Source organism: Micromesistius poutassou, assembly GCF_964030765.1.
Source record: "Micromesistius poutassou genome assembly, chromosome: 10".
NCBI lineage: Eukaryota > Metazoa > Chordata > Actinopteri > Gadiformes > Gadidae > Micromesistius > Micromesistius poutassou.
Genome location: NC_140280.1, coordinates 19,919,201 through 19,933,668, shown reverse-complemented (window position 1 = coordinate 19,933,668; position 14,468 = coordinate 19,919,201). Strand labels below are relative to the sequence as shown.

At 40.4% G+C, this 14,468-nt stretch overlaps 1 protein-coding gene across 1 annotated transcript in view; it reads left to right on the top strand.

Annotated features, from left to right (window-relative positions):
- The window catches only part of LOC311354492 (gamma-aminobutyric acid receptor subunit beta-2-like), a gene marked incomplete at both ends in the record, with an annotated part of 10,882 nt that extends 6,970 nt beyond the window's left edge, over positions 1-3,912 (top strand). The window contains 3 exons of the mRNA XM_084474286.1: positions 358-602; positions 1,051-1,191; positions 3,565-3,912. Coding sequence (XP_084330412.1) covers positions 358-602; positions 1,051-1,191; positions 3,565-3,912 — 734 coding nt within the window. The remainder of the gene's footprint in view (positions 1-357; positions 603-1,050; positions 1,192-3,564) is intronic.
- Positions 3,913-14,468: the final 10,556 nt, after the last annotated feature.

The window sequence follows — 14,468 nt, the reverse complement described above, 5'->3', positions numbered from 1 at the left end:
CTTGAAAACAGAACAGAAGATCTGAGGTCAACTCAACAACAAGCCTCCTGGTTTTCTGACCATTACATATATCTGTGAGGAAGTTTTGAAATTTAAATCATTTAATCATTAATAGAAAAACAACAGTGTTTTTGTTTCCACAAGCGACCGTGTGACGCGATCGTCAGACTGATTCAGTGTTTCTCTTTCGTGTTCACTTCTTCCAGACTCGATATTGATTTCATTGTTTGCGGCAGAACTTTCCACCTCCAGCGCCTCACACACGTTTATTTTAGGTTTGCGTTCCACCGTTGTTTCGGATGCCCCGGTTCGGTTAAAGCTGTTTTTTTGACTTGATTTTCTGCGGTCTCCTCCCAGGCATCACCACGGTGCTCACCATGACAACCATCAACACCCATCTGAGGGAGACCTTGCCCAAGATCCCCTACGTGAAGGCCATCGACATGTACCTGATGGGCTGCTTCGTCTTCGTGTTCCTCGCCCTGCTGGAGTACGCCCTGGTCAACTACATCTTCTTCGGACGAGGCCCCCAGCGGCAGAAGAAGGCGGCAGAGAAGATATCCACAGCAAACAATGAGAAGATGCTGATGGATCCCAACAAGGTTGGGGACGTTTACCCTGCACCGAGCACGTCCTCCTTATACTGCCATGCTGTCCGGATGAACTAATAACTAATAACTAATAACTAATAAGAAGCCAATCCTGTTCTGTCTGTTTCTCTGATCTGCATCTGCGTTTTTCACCATGTAAATAATTGAGCAAAAATAATATGCCTCTGGAATTCAGACAAATTTTGATCTAATTTCCCCGTTCTATTGAGTTCTATTACATTTCCAAAAGAAGCATTCATCTGAGTAACTGTCTGTGATCCCAGTGGCTGCTGGGTAATGTAGTTAACCTATCTGTCTGTGATCCCAGTGGCTGGTGGGTAATGTAGTTAACCTATCTGTCTGTGATCCCAGTGGCTGCTGGGTAATGTAGTTAACCTATCTGTCTGTGATCCCAGTGGCTGGTGGGTAATGTAGTTAACCTATCTGTCTGTGATCCCAGTGGCTGGTGGGTAATGTAGTCGGGAGAGACGATACTCTGTACTCGAGGATGAAGCAGAGGGACCTGGACGGACGTGACCCGATGTGGGAGCCCATCTTCATGGACGATGCAGGGCTTGGACTAGGAGATCCAAAGAACAAGGTACTGCTGAATCTGAAGTCAGCACAGCATGTTGTTGACTTATATGGATCGTATGGAACTGAATGAGCTGCAACTCACTGTTCCTCTGTCATCTACATTTTTTGTAATTAGGGTTAGAAAAAAAACATTGTGATTGGACCCCTAATTTTGAGAAAACATATGTTATTATAAGAGTAGAACGTACATTGATGATTATATTTTATTTCTATTTATTATCAAGTTGCTCCAATACATTTGAACATCACAGTTTCTTCATCTTTCACACGTACAAAAATACAAAACGGAATGGCAACAATGTTAGTGAGGTTCACAAGGAGAGACCAGCAGGTATGTTAGTGAGGTTCACAAGGAGAGACCAGCAGGTATGTTAGTGAGGTTCACAAGGAGAGACCAGCAGGTATGTTAGTGAGGTTCACAAGGAGAGACCAGCAGGTATGTTAGTGAGGTTCATGTGGAGAGACCAGCAGGTATGTTAGTGAGGTTCATGTGGAGAGACCAGCAGGTATGTTAGTGAGGTTCATGTGGAGAGACCAGCAGGTATGTTAGTGAGGTTCATGTGGAGAGACCAGCAGGTATGTTACACAGCACTGAGACCGCCCTTATTAAAGTTGTAAACGACATCCGTCTTAACACAGACTCTGGCAAAATCTCAATACTAATGCTACTAGACCTCAGTGCTGCATTCGACACTGTAGACCATACAATACTTTTGGACAGATTAGAAAACTGGGTGGGGCTTTCAGGCACAGTCTTAAATTGGTTTAGGTCCTACCTACAAAATAGGAACTACTTTGTTTCCATTGGCGACTTTGTTTCAGAATCAACAAACGTGACATGTGGAGTCCCACAAGGTTCGATCTTAGGACCCTCTCTATTCAACATCTACATGCTCCCACTAGGGCAAATCATGCAAAATAACAATATTGACCATCACTGCTATGCTGATGACACGCAAATCTATGTATCTCTATCACCAAATGACTATCAGCCCATAGATCTGTTGTGCCAGTGCATTGAGCAAGTCAAAGACTGGATGTGCCAAAATTTCCTTCAACTAAATGAGGACAAAACCGAGATAATTGTATTTGGTGCTAAAACCGAAAGGCTTAAAGTTACCCAACACCTTCACTCTCTGTCCCTGAAAACCTCAATCAAAGCCAGAAATCTAGGGGTTATCATGGATTCAGATTTACATTTCGACAGTCACATCAAATCAGTTACAAAATCTGCATATTATCACCTTAAAAACGTAGCAAAACTTAGAGGGCTCATGTCTACCGAAGACTTACAAACACTTGTACATGCCTTTATCACTAGCAAGCTTGATTACTGCAATGGTCTCCTTACAGGTCTCCCAAAAAAAACTCTAAGGCAACTACAGCTTGTTCAGAATGCTGCTGCTAGAGTTCTAACAAAGACCAAAAAATTTGAACATATTACACAAATTCTTAAATCATTACATTGGCTCCCTGTATGTCAGAGAATTGATTTTAAAATCATGTTGCTAACCTATAAATCCCTACATGGTTTAGGGCCAAAATATTTAACTGATATGCTTCCACTACATAAGTCTTCTAGACCACTAAGATCCTCTGAGACCAATCTGTTAATTATCCCCAGAGTCAACACGAAACATGGGGAAGCAGGATTTAGTTACTATGCAACAAATAGCTGGAATAAACTCCCTGAGGATTTAAGACTTGCCCCAACTCTGACAGCTTTTAAAACAAGACTGAAGACTTTTATGTTTGCTTTAGCTTTCTGCTAAATCTTAAATCTACAATGCTTCTATTTTTTATTTTATTAGTAACTTTGCCTTTATTTTCTCACTTTCTAAAATGCATTTTTATTAACTCTGCCTTTCTAAAATGTTTTTTTTTAAACTTTGCCTTTATTTTCTATCTATTTTACTTTTTACTTATCTATTATTTTATTTTATTGTATGACAATGTTTATATGTGAAGCACTTTGAGTCTGCCTTGTGTATGAAAAGTGCTATATAAATAAAGTTGCCTTGCCTTGCCTTGCCTATGTTAGTGAGGTTCACAAGGAGAGACCAGCAGGTATGTTAGTGAGGTTCATGTGGAGACCAGCAGGTATGGTAGTGAGGTTCAACAGGTTAAACATGGTTTCATTCACACGTCACAAGGTCAATCATTTGCATCCCCTTGATCTCTGATCTTTGTGGCTCCTCTTCATTTTAAAAAATAATCCTGAGGTTCTGATTTAATCGAAAAGTTATGAATTGTTTGAATTTGAATGTGTTTTTTGCCACATCTAAAGCAAGGCCTGACCTTACTCCAATGTAAGTGTCACCCTGACAACGTGGTGGCTAGGACACATGCCTTTATTCTGTGTGTGTCTGTGCGGCAGATGGACTCCCACGAAAACATTCTGCTGGGCACCCTGGACATCAAGAACGAGATGGGCCCGTCGGAGCTGGCGCTGGGCCTGAACGACCCGCGCAACACCATGCTGACCTACGACAGCTCCACGCTGCAGTACCGCAAGGCCGGCCTGGCCCGACACAACTTTGGCCGCAACGCTCTGGAGCGCCACGTCACCCAGAAGAAGAGCCGGCTACGGCGGCGCGCGTCCCAGCTCAAGATCAACATCCCCGACCTGACGGACGTCAACTCCATCGACAAGTGGTCGCGGATAATCTTCCCCACGGTCTTCTCCCTCTTCAACATCATCTATTGGCTGTACTATGTCAACTGAAGAGGGGGGAGGAGGGGAGAGGGAGGACTTTGATAAGGGCGGGCGAAAGAGGAACTGCGTCGCGTGCATCTTCTCGTTTCTATTGGTTTGTTTTTTTGGTTTGGGGTTTTTGTGTTTGTTCGGTTTGGTTTGGTTTGTGTGGGACGTTGCAACACAAAGACTGAATATCGATGCTGAAGAGGGCCCGTCAACGCCAGGACTGGATTCATCTGAAACGTGGAAAAATAGCACAATAACTGGCAAACGCAGGGGGAAAGCAAAAACCTTATCGGCAAAGATATTCAAGACATACATGGTGCCTGTTCCTGAGTTTTTATATGATTTAAATTGTTATTAGCTATAAGTTATATTTGTTTTAACTTTGTATAATGTATTGGAGATTCTTAAATATATAATACAGCTTCAGGATAGGAATTATCTTTAGTCACTGGGAAAACAGCTATACATGAAAACATTCTTTTTCTCATTAAGGTCTGTATTATACATTCTACACTACTGTGTGACATGGAAATATTCAGATTTCAGATAAAAATATTTTCTACTTTAATACAATAGGAGCACTTTAAAGGGGATTTGTATTATCTTAATTCAATATATGAATACTCTTTTTGATAGCTTACAAGACGGTCAAACAAACTGAGATCATTCCAAACATCCTAGGTTCAACTGGAGACTGCCGACTCAAACCTTACCCATGGTCAGCACACCCAACAGCTCCACGCCCAGGCCTGCCTCTCTACTCATGTTTAGTTGAAGAAAGGAACACACATATCAATTCCCCCGTTGAACTGTTCAAACACTTAAGGTCAATAAGTAAAGAAAGCACTGCATTTAATCAGGAGGAATCCAAAAAAGTATAGCAAGTGATAGTACAGCAAAATATGGCTCTTATGTTTGTGCGAGGGTATACAAAGAGTAGGGTTTGGTGTTGTCTCATTTAAAGTAATATATGGTAATCCCAATACACCTAAATGACTGAATGATTGAGCCAGTATATGAGACTGCCTTTGATGAGATCGGAATGAAAACAAGTACCTGCCTCTTCCTTAAGACAGTATAAATGTAAATATATTAATATCTTAAATTATTTTAAGATGTGTAAGTTATCCCCTGCCCTACCCTTTTAAAGGCCTCACATACTTATTTATTCTAAGAAAAAAAAATAGCCATCAAATAAACGATAAAGTGTTATTACGCAACTCTTTTTTTCTAAAAATAAAAACACATATTTTATATAGTAAAATGCCAAAATGTGTATATTTACAAAGTAGTTACCAACTCAGTATTCTAGGGAAGGCTTCCATTGGTGCAGAAGAGATGGCAGAGCCATGCTTCCTCTTGATATCGTAGCTAGCTTTTGTACAACCTTTACACACATCAGAGATCATCTTTGTATGCCTGGTGCTTGTAAGGGCCAGTGCCCTTTGTTTGCCTATTTTACATTCTGATCGCACCCAGTCACCCACGTGGATGAAAACACATAGCCACACAGCTTTAGCATTAGCTTACAGGAGTCAACATGTGTATGTGTTTTGGGTTGGGACAGAAAGGCAGTCACATGCACAACAGGATACTAACTTGTTAAATCTATTTGAAAAAGATGATTGAACTTTTGGAAACCATGCACATTAGAATAAAGGGTTACAAATACACTGTTTACATGACAAACAATTCAATGTAGTTCTGCATTTCACGTTTCAAATCAATCCGAACCATCAGTGGGGTGGAGTTATTTGGCAACTCACTGTCTGATAGTTTCTAACTCTATGAGAGCGTAATATTAAACCACAAGCATTAAAACAATGTGAGATATAGCTGCACTCAATCATCTTGAGTTTTGTTGTTATTTCAAGGTCACGTTTCCCCATCTATGCTCTATTTACTTCAAATGAACACAGGATTCTTTATTTGATTAATTGTTTTATATTGCTGTACATCTCTGTGCAGTAGTTTTGACTATTTTGGAATAACCAGATACATATCTGCATTATTTAGTGTTGGGTGGAATGTTACTAGTGCTATATAAAATGAAGTTTTTTTTTTTTCTTACTGTGGAAGCATTTAAAGACAAAGAGAGAGAGGGGGTGGGGGGAATAAGCTGTATATATGGAAGTAAATCGTTTGACGACTTACTAACTGATACAAATGATATAGTATTTATACCTACCAGGTTGTTTTAAGGAGATAGACTTAATAAGAGTCTCCATTTTTAACGTAGCCTCAAGGGGTTTCTGTAGATTGTTATTAATGGCTGACTTTGAAATAAGTCTGTACAATCAGTCAGCGAGAAGTGAACTAGAAGGAAATCACCATGACTCCAATTAACATTGTTAGTCTTATTTAATTTACAGAACAGGATATTTACAGTCAATAACTTATCCACCATGGATCACGAAAGCTTTAACGTTACAACATATCCGACAAACAATTTGTATGTATAATTTGTATTATAAAAATGGACACCTTGACAGTCACCTTACTTTTTAGAAACATTTTAGGAATAGTTAATATTAATGTATGATTATTTGTAAATGGCTAGTATATTTCACAACTGACATCCTTATGAATCTGAAATAACAATTATTGTTATGGCAATCATAAACAAAGGTAAATTCTAGTTTAACACATGCTTAATTAATCACTAGTGTAAAAGAGTGATACAGGATTAGGAAGAGTATCTTCCTTATGAAATGAGTTGCATTTGACTCAAAAGCTCCAAAATATTTGTATATATGAATTAAAGCATCATGAACTGGAACTTATTAGTACTGTTGTAAATAGTAAATTAACAGATTTCAAATTTTAAATATATTTACAAAGTTATTTGTACTTTAATGTTGGAACAATTCAAAGGCTAATGTGAAACAAATAATGTAAATAGCCTATTTTACAGTTTCACTTAATCACTCAATAACAGTGTTTTTTTTGCTCACGTTCATTTGGTTTTGCAAAAATAGGAAATGTTTCCAAGAATGTAGCTATTTTTTTTTCTTTTGCAGTGCAATGTCAGCAAATGTAAAGTAATTTTCTTAACCTGTTAGCAGCTAAAAGAAATCACAAAAACACAAATAAGCAAAAGATAGCACACACATACACACACAAATGTAGAGGAAGTATAAGGACAGTGCTAAACATACCCATCTCAGGTCAGCACAGTTTACAGCATAAAGATATTTAAAGTAACATTCTTTCCATGTTATCTCTAATTGGCTGATTTTGACTGACAAAGATCACCCAGGGATATTGATAACCACTACAAAACAAATTAATATTCAAAAAAGTTTTTTTTTTAATTAAACATGAACCGATTTTAGCCTTCCCATATGTGCAACTGTACTGACAGTTAATTTATTAATTTACGTATTAAAGATACATGTTAGGATTATATATTTAAGATGAGTTTGAATGTGTGGGTGACATTGTTTGTATGTATACTATCTGTATGTCAACCATTAGTTTGGCAAACAAAGGTCTGCTTTTTGTGTATTCACTTTGAATAGATGTTTGTACCTCACAGCTCTGTATTTATTTCTTCATATATTTTTATACTATTATAATCCTCTGTATTAAAGAAAAATACTGCTGTCAGGTGGCCATCTTGCAAATCCAAATGTATTTATGATCTTTATGTTTTCATTTGAGTACACCAACTCCATGTTATGCTATTAGGGAATTGGAAACTTTAACTAAAAATAAAAACACCTGCGTATACAATAAAAAACCTTAACACTTTAATTATCAAAAATCCACATTCGTTTTAAATGCTAAATTCTTAATTCCTTTAAAAAAACACAAAACAAAATGGCTTGTCCCCACATATTTAGTTTTTTAGGAGCTGAAATGCTGGTCATGCAAGGTTCTCATCTGACCGCAGCAAGAAGAAGAAATAGATTTCTTCTCTGGAGACTGACAAGGGTGGCCTGGCCTCATCAGAGCCTGAACACACACCTTGGTGAATCGTGTCTGTTTGCACACACTCACAAAAGAAGCCTTAGATTCCTGCTAACCTGGCCTTTAATCCAGTTAGCATACTTCCCTCTATCCTCCATCTCTCTCTCTCTCTCTCTCTCTCTCTCTCTCTCTCTCTCTCTCTCTCTCTCTCTCTCTCTCTCTCTCTCTCTCTCTCTCTCTCTCTCTGTCTCTCGCTCTCTCCCTATCACTATGAACTAACTTTATATGTGCCACTCACAAGAACATTCCCAGAAAACCAGTTGTACCTTTTCAAACAATAAACACTCTGAAAGCCAGTGTCTGTCTTTACTACATTTAAAAAACAACCTTAGTCAATGATTACCATGTCAATAAAAATTGTATATAGTTCTAAGTCTTGAATTCCTTTTTTATTGTTCAGTTTATTTGATTGAAACTAAACTTTGGTTAGAAATGTATAAAACTTAAACTTTAAGAAATCTTAGTTTGATATGGCTTAATTTGATAACTGACTGGAAATGATTGATTAACTATAAACTACTGAATTAAATGAAAAAATAATAAAATATAGAATCAGAATAAAACTACTTTCAGTTAGATATGCATTCAATTGTTGTTGGTGATTGGCTGTTTGCAAATGCAACAACACCAATATTTCAAAGCACTTAATTCAAGGTAAACAATATCTACCTGGAATATGATGACTTTTGGCAGCCCGAACTCCTTTGATATTCAAAGAAATTGGCTCTAATAGGCAGACTTCAAGTGACATTTGAGAGCAGAATTGGGTCCAGCTAGTGACTCAAAGTCCTCGTCCAATGTAGGTGACATTGAGAAAACACATGTCTGGAGAGTCTTTGCTGCCCACTGCTTAAATTTGGCTCAAACCAAGTAAACAGTAGTGAAGACCTACACCCAACCATGGCATTGCTCTCACTCAAAGCTTTACTTGTTCCAGGAGTTTTCAGCGGTTAGCTTCTAGAACCTGCTTTGTCTTCACAGTGGATCATTGTCTGCATATCATAGATATCTAAATCATTTATATACATCTTTGTTTCTGTTTGTCTTGATAGAATTAGCACTACATCTACCTTCTTTTCGTTGTGTTAACGTTCAAACAACAAGCCAGTGATGTAGCATTTGAAACTGAGCTATTGTTAGCTTAGGGAATTGAAAAGCATGTGAGTCATAGCTAGCGTTGGGGACATTTCTCTGGCACCATCACAAAGACTTGAGAGACGCCGTGATGAGAGAGGACATCTTTATTTGTATCTTTCTCTTTCAACACTCTGGGTCAGCTAGCCCCCACCAGTGTTTGCGTATGTGCACGTGCACGTGCACATGTGAGTGTGTGTGCACAGGCGTGTGTGTGTGTGTGGGTAGGGTAGGTGTGTTTACCATCTTCACAAACCTAATCTTGAATTACCATTTGTATACAAAGCAGATTGATGTTAACTGATCAAAAAGCTATTTTAGTTCACTTTTCCATCAGCGAGGTAAATAATAATAAATACAATTAAGAAATATATTCATACATTCATATTTTTTACAGATACATAGCCACATTTGTGTTTGCATGAACAGGATTATTTGAGAATCCTGCATTATTGTCAATAGTAAACGTTGTAGTAGTTTAATGAATGGTATATAAAAAAAGACGATTAAAAAAAAGTCCAGTGCTTCAAGCAACACGGATACATTTTGTCTGCAAAGAACATTTTGGAAAATATGAACGTAAAGGGCATCTTAAATTCAGAAAGGTCACTCATGTGCCAGGTTTCACAGAGTGGACCTTGTGGATAGCATTCTGAAATCTAATATATGCACATAATTGATGTACTGCAAAGACTCGTAGAGCATTCTAAGTGTAATGTAGCCTGTAGGGTTACACAATATAGGTTAGATAGGATGAATAGATGTAGCGAAGGCTTTAGGTTTATAGGGTATAGGCTGTATAGGATTTAAAATATAGCTCTTGTAATATAGCCGAGGATATTGAATATAAGCTATGTAGAGCCTTTTACAGTTCACCAACCGCGGCGCTGTATGTGGACAGTGTGACACAGAGCACTGGTTCTAGCCAATCACCAAAGCTCTCCCTAAACAAATGAAGGGACTCCCGTGTCCGAGTGCAGACAGACAGCAGGTAGGAGACAGCCGCTGGTCTCACATTCAGTACACCAGCCCCTCGCTCTGCTGTCCTATCAACAGCGTGTCCGTAGCGAGGCCGCTGACTCTAACGGGTCTGCCACCATGGTTTTCTTTGGATGATTGTCTATATCATAGTGGAATCTTATATAATAAAGTTTTGATGAGTGCCCAATTATAACGTTTTTTATTTTCATGTCATAATGATAATAATAATTTAGCAATGAATAATAATGATAATCAAAGCCGATCTTCTGGGAGCAGCTGTACGCGACACATGGCTCAACACCGCCACCGTCGTTTGAGAGAGGAGGACATTGAGGTCACTGGTTTTTAAGGAACACTTTGATAGGACCCATCGGATTTGGTTGAGCCCTCGTAGGAGCGACGACCTTCCAAGAAAAACTAATTCCTGATTCGTCACTGGAATCTGACGGCAAAGGTAAAGCTAAAACGAAGACTTTGGTAAGGGGACATTACATATATATAGAGCTACCCTATCAATGATAGGGTAAAGGTTATATAGGATTGCCATACCATCGCTATGTTCCTATCAAATAGGAACAACCTATAGTTTATGGGCAGGCTAAATGATAGGATATGTTGTATATGATTAACATTGTTTTTGGAGATTGATAAGTGGCAAATGGTAATAAGATTATTTGTTTATTTTTCAGATAAGCTTTTAAACTTTTTTTCATTTTGTTTAGCGTGCATGTGTTGTGCGAGTGTGTGTGGGTGTGCGTGCGTGCATGTGTGTGTGTGTGTGTGTGTGTGCGTGTGTGTGTGTGTGCGTGTGTGTGTGTGTGCGTGTGTGTGTGAGAGCCTGCGTGCAAATCCCTGGTTAATAAGGAGGAATATATGTTAATACAAAGCTGCAAGCAGACTAATTAAGATTCTGATTAGTGTGAAGATACTATCAGCCAGACTTAATGTGTGTGTCTGTGGGGGTGTGTGCTTGCTACTGTGTGTGTGTGTGTGTGTGTGTGTGTGTGTTTATCCATGCAAGTCTTACGTGCATATGTGTGTGTGTGTGTGTGTGTGTGTGTGGGTGCGACTGTGTGTGTGTGTGTGTGTGTGTGTGTTTGCTTACTGGGTTTGCTGGATAATCACCCCAGTTGTGACAGGGAAGATCTGGGAAGACAGATTGTGTTTTTCTCCAATAGAAGCCTTTATTTTTGCGTCAACAAATTTGTCAAAGGTTTGATTTGATCCTCCTCGTCCCTCACAAAGAGGGGCGGTTGTGCTCACAACGCTCACAATAGGGAACAGTGACCTTTGGTCCTCCTGAATACTCACCACCGCAGCACTCAAGCATGCCTACAATGTGCATGTTATTTTAACACGAGAAAGGACACGAAACATTACAAGCAAATGTTATACTTATATAGTGGTGTACGTGGGATATGATTTAAAGGACAATTAATGGCATTTAATCATCAATTCACTGACAATCAATCAAATCAATGCAATGTACACATTTTTTTTCCCAACACACAATCAGCAAGAGCAGATATGTGTGTGTGTGTGTGTGTGTGAGCCGCGGTTAGGAGGAGAGAGAGCACGTCTTTGGGGCAGCACGCCGCGGCCACTGAGCAGAGCAGGTGCTGTCACACGGAGCCCGGTGTGGCACAATGTGCAGTCAGAACACGTTATGCTCACTGAGACAGAGCAAAGATTGCTGGCTAATGTTGCATGTCTCACAGAGAGAGGTGTCTCAAGCTGTCTGCCCCGGTGTCATCATCCAGCCTCATCTTCCCATCACAGCGCTTTCACCTTTTTTCGATCCCTTCTTCAATGCTTCCCCTCCCCCCTTCTCATCCCTCTTCTCATCCTCGCTCTCTCTTTCGCTCTCTATCCCTCTCCTCTCTATCGCTCTCTCTCTCTCTATTCCTCTCTTCCACTCTCTCTTTTTATCCCTCTCTTTCGCTCTCCCTCTCTCTCCCTCTCTTTTTCACTCTCCCTCTCTCTTCCTCCCTCTCTCTCCCTCTCTTTTTCACTCTCCCTCTCTCTTCCTCTCTCTCTCTCTCTCTCTCTTTCTCTCTTTCGCCCTCCCTCTCTCTTTCGCTTTCTATCCTTCTCTCTTTCGTTCCCTCTTTCCCTCGCTCTCTCTCTCTCTCAATCTCTCTCTCTCTCCTCTCTCTCTCACCCTCTCTTTTTCACTCTCCCTCTCTTTTGTTCACCCTCTCTCTTTCGCTCTCCCTCTCCCTCTTTCTTTCACCCCCCCTCTCTCTTTTGCTCTCTCTTTCTATCCCTCTCTCTTTCATTCCCTCACTATCCCTCTTTCCCTCTCTCTCCCTCTCTTTTTCACTCCCTCTTTCTTCCTCCCTCTCTCTCCCTCTCTTTTTCACTCTCCCTCTCTCTTCCTCTCTATCTCTCTCTCTCTCTTTCTCTCTCTCGCTCTCTCTCCCCTCTCTTTCACCCTCCCTCTCTCTCCCTCTCTCTTTCGCCCTCCCTCTCTCTCCCCTCTCTTTCACCCTCCCTCTCTCTCCCTCTCTCTTTCGCCCTCCCTCTCTCTCCCTCTCTCTTTCGCCCTCCCTCTCTCTCCCTCTCTCTTTCGCCCTCCCTCTCTCTTTCGCTCTTTTTCTATCCTTCTCTCTTTCGTTCCCTCTTTCCCTCTCTCCCTCTCTCCCTCACTCTGTCGCTGATGAAAGGAGTGAAATCTGACAATCACTGAGCACCAGCTTCTCTGCAGAGGGAAAATATTCGGTAGAGACAACAAAGATGGCTATCTGACAACATAGTTATCCTCGCTTTTGCAAGCCTCATCCATCTGTGTGCAAGTGTGTTTGTTTGTAGGCCTATGCGTGTGTCTGCCTGTGTGTGTGTAATACTGTATGTGAGTGTGTGTCTGTGTGTGTGTTCTTGAATAGAAGAATTTAAAGGTACAATATGCAAGATTTGTGATTTAAACAACAGCTCCAGACACAATTTGAAACCAAAAAATAGTCTCTCTCTACTCCAATCAAACCTTGCCCGCCCTCAAAAAGCAGATTTATCAACGCTGAGCAGAGTCAGAGTGATTAACCTGATCCCTGGTGACTTAATGTTAGCGTCTACATGAAAGAATGGGCCACGGGCCTGGTGAAGCAGCGTTTAGGTCCCACATGGGCCACGGGCCTGGTGAAGCAGCGTTTAGGTCCCACATGGGCCACGGGGCCTGGTGAAGCAGCGTTTAGGTCCCACATGGGCCACGGGCCTGGTGAAGCAGCGTTTAGGTCCCACAGATCCGGAGCAAACAAGTGATGGCCGTCTCAACGCATTCTAAAAATATATATCTATTGAAAATGTACGTCTGCAAGACATTTATTCTCTTACCATGTTATACTTAAACTTTGTAATGATCAGTTAATGATTGACTGGCCTTGTGTTTGACGGATTCTAAGTCAATAAACTTGCCTTGCCAAAGCCTGAACTTTGGCAAGTGAACTCCAAAATGTGGTTGGCATAATGATGATGTCATTATTTTTGGTAAATGTTTAACAATGGCGTGTCGTCTCTGTCGGCGCGCCTTCGAGGCGGTCTCCACTAGTGAGACTAGACTATGCTGTCAACTGCATACCAATGACTACTGAAGAGGCACTCTTGGCTGAAAAGGGCCAAACGCCAACCCCAACACAACGGAAGTCATTCTGTCAGAGCAATCTGAATATCATTCTCCTCTCAGCAATGCACTTTATCTATACTCTTTATCTATACTCTTTATCTATACTCTTTATCTATACTCTATACATAAATTGCTTCACGCCGCACCCACTTCAAAAATCCTCAAAAGGGGGATGGACACATTGCTGCTTATGAACCTTAATACCAATATGAATTTCAATAAGGTTAATCAGTTTTATTCTTATGATTCAGGCTTCAATGCAGTACAAAAAATGCCAACCAAGAAGCCATCCCTTACATGATAGATGTCTTTAGAAAGCTGCCCTAATTTGGTCTATCCGCTTATGAATTGATACCAACTGTGACCATTGCCAAGTGGTCATTTATCAACCAAGAGCCAGAAAAACCGGAGGGCATCGTAAACACACTTGCACACACACACACACACACACACACACACACACGCGCACGCACACGCACATACACACACACACACACACACACACACACACATGGCACACACACACACACACACACACACACACACACACACATACTGTATGCATTCCCATTCTAAATGAGTCTTTCTGGTTTGCTGGCTGCATGAAGCAAAGCTCCCTTTGCTGTATTGGTCATGCATATTAATCAAATGCCCTTTGATGTTAAATGTGCATCTCTCTCTCTCTCCCTCTCTCTCTAAATATATATACAGTATATATTATGGGTCAAACGGTCCACAAAACTCACAGTTCGGTATGCTGCACGGTCCGCTACGGTTCACTATTGTTTAGACTCAAATTTGCATTTCTGTGTATCATAACAGTAAACAACATGAATTAATTTTACGTAATTTCAACTTCCACAAAGGATTC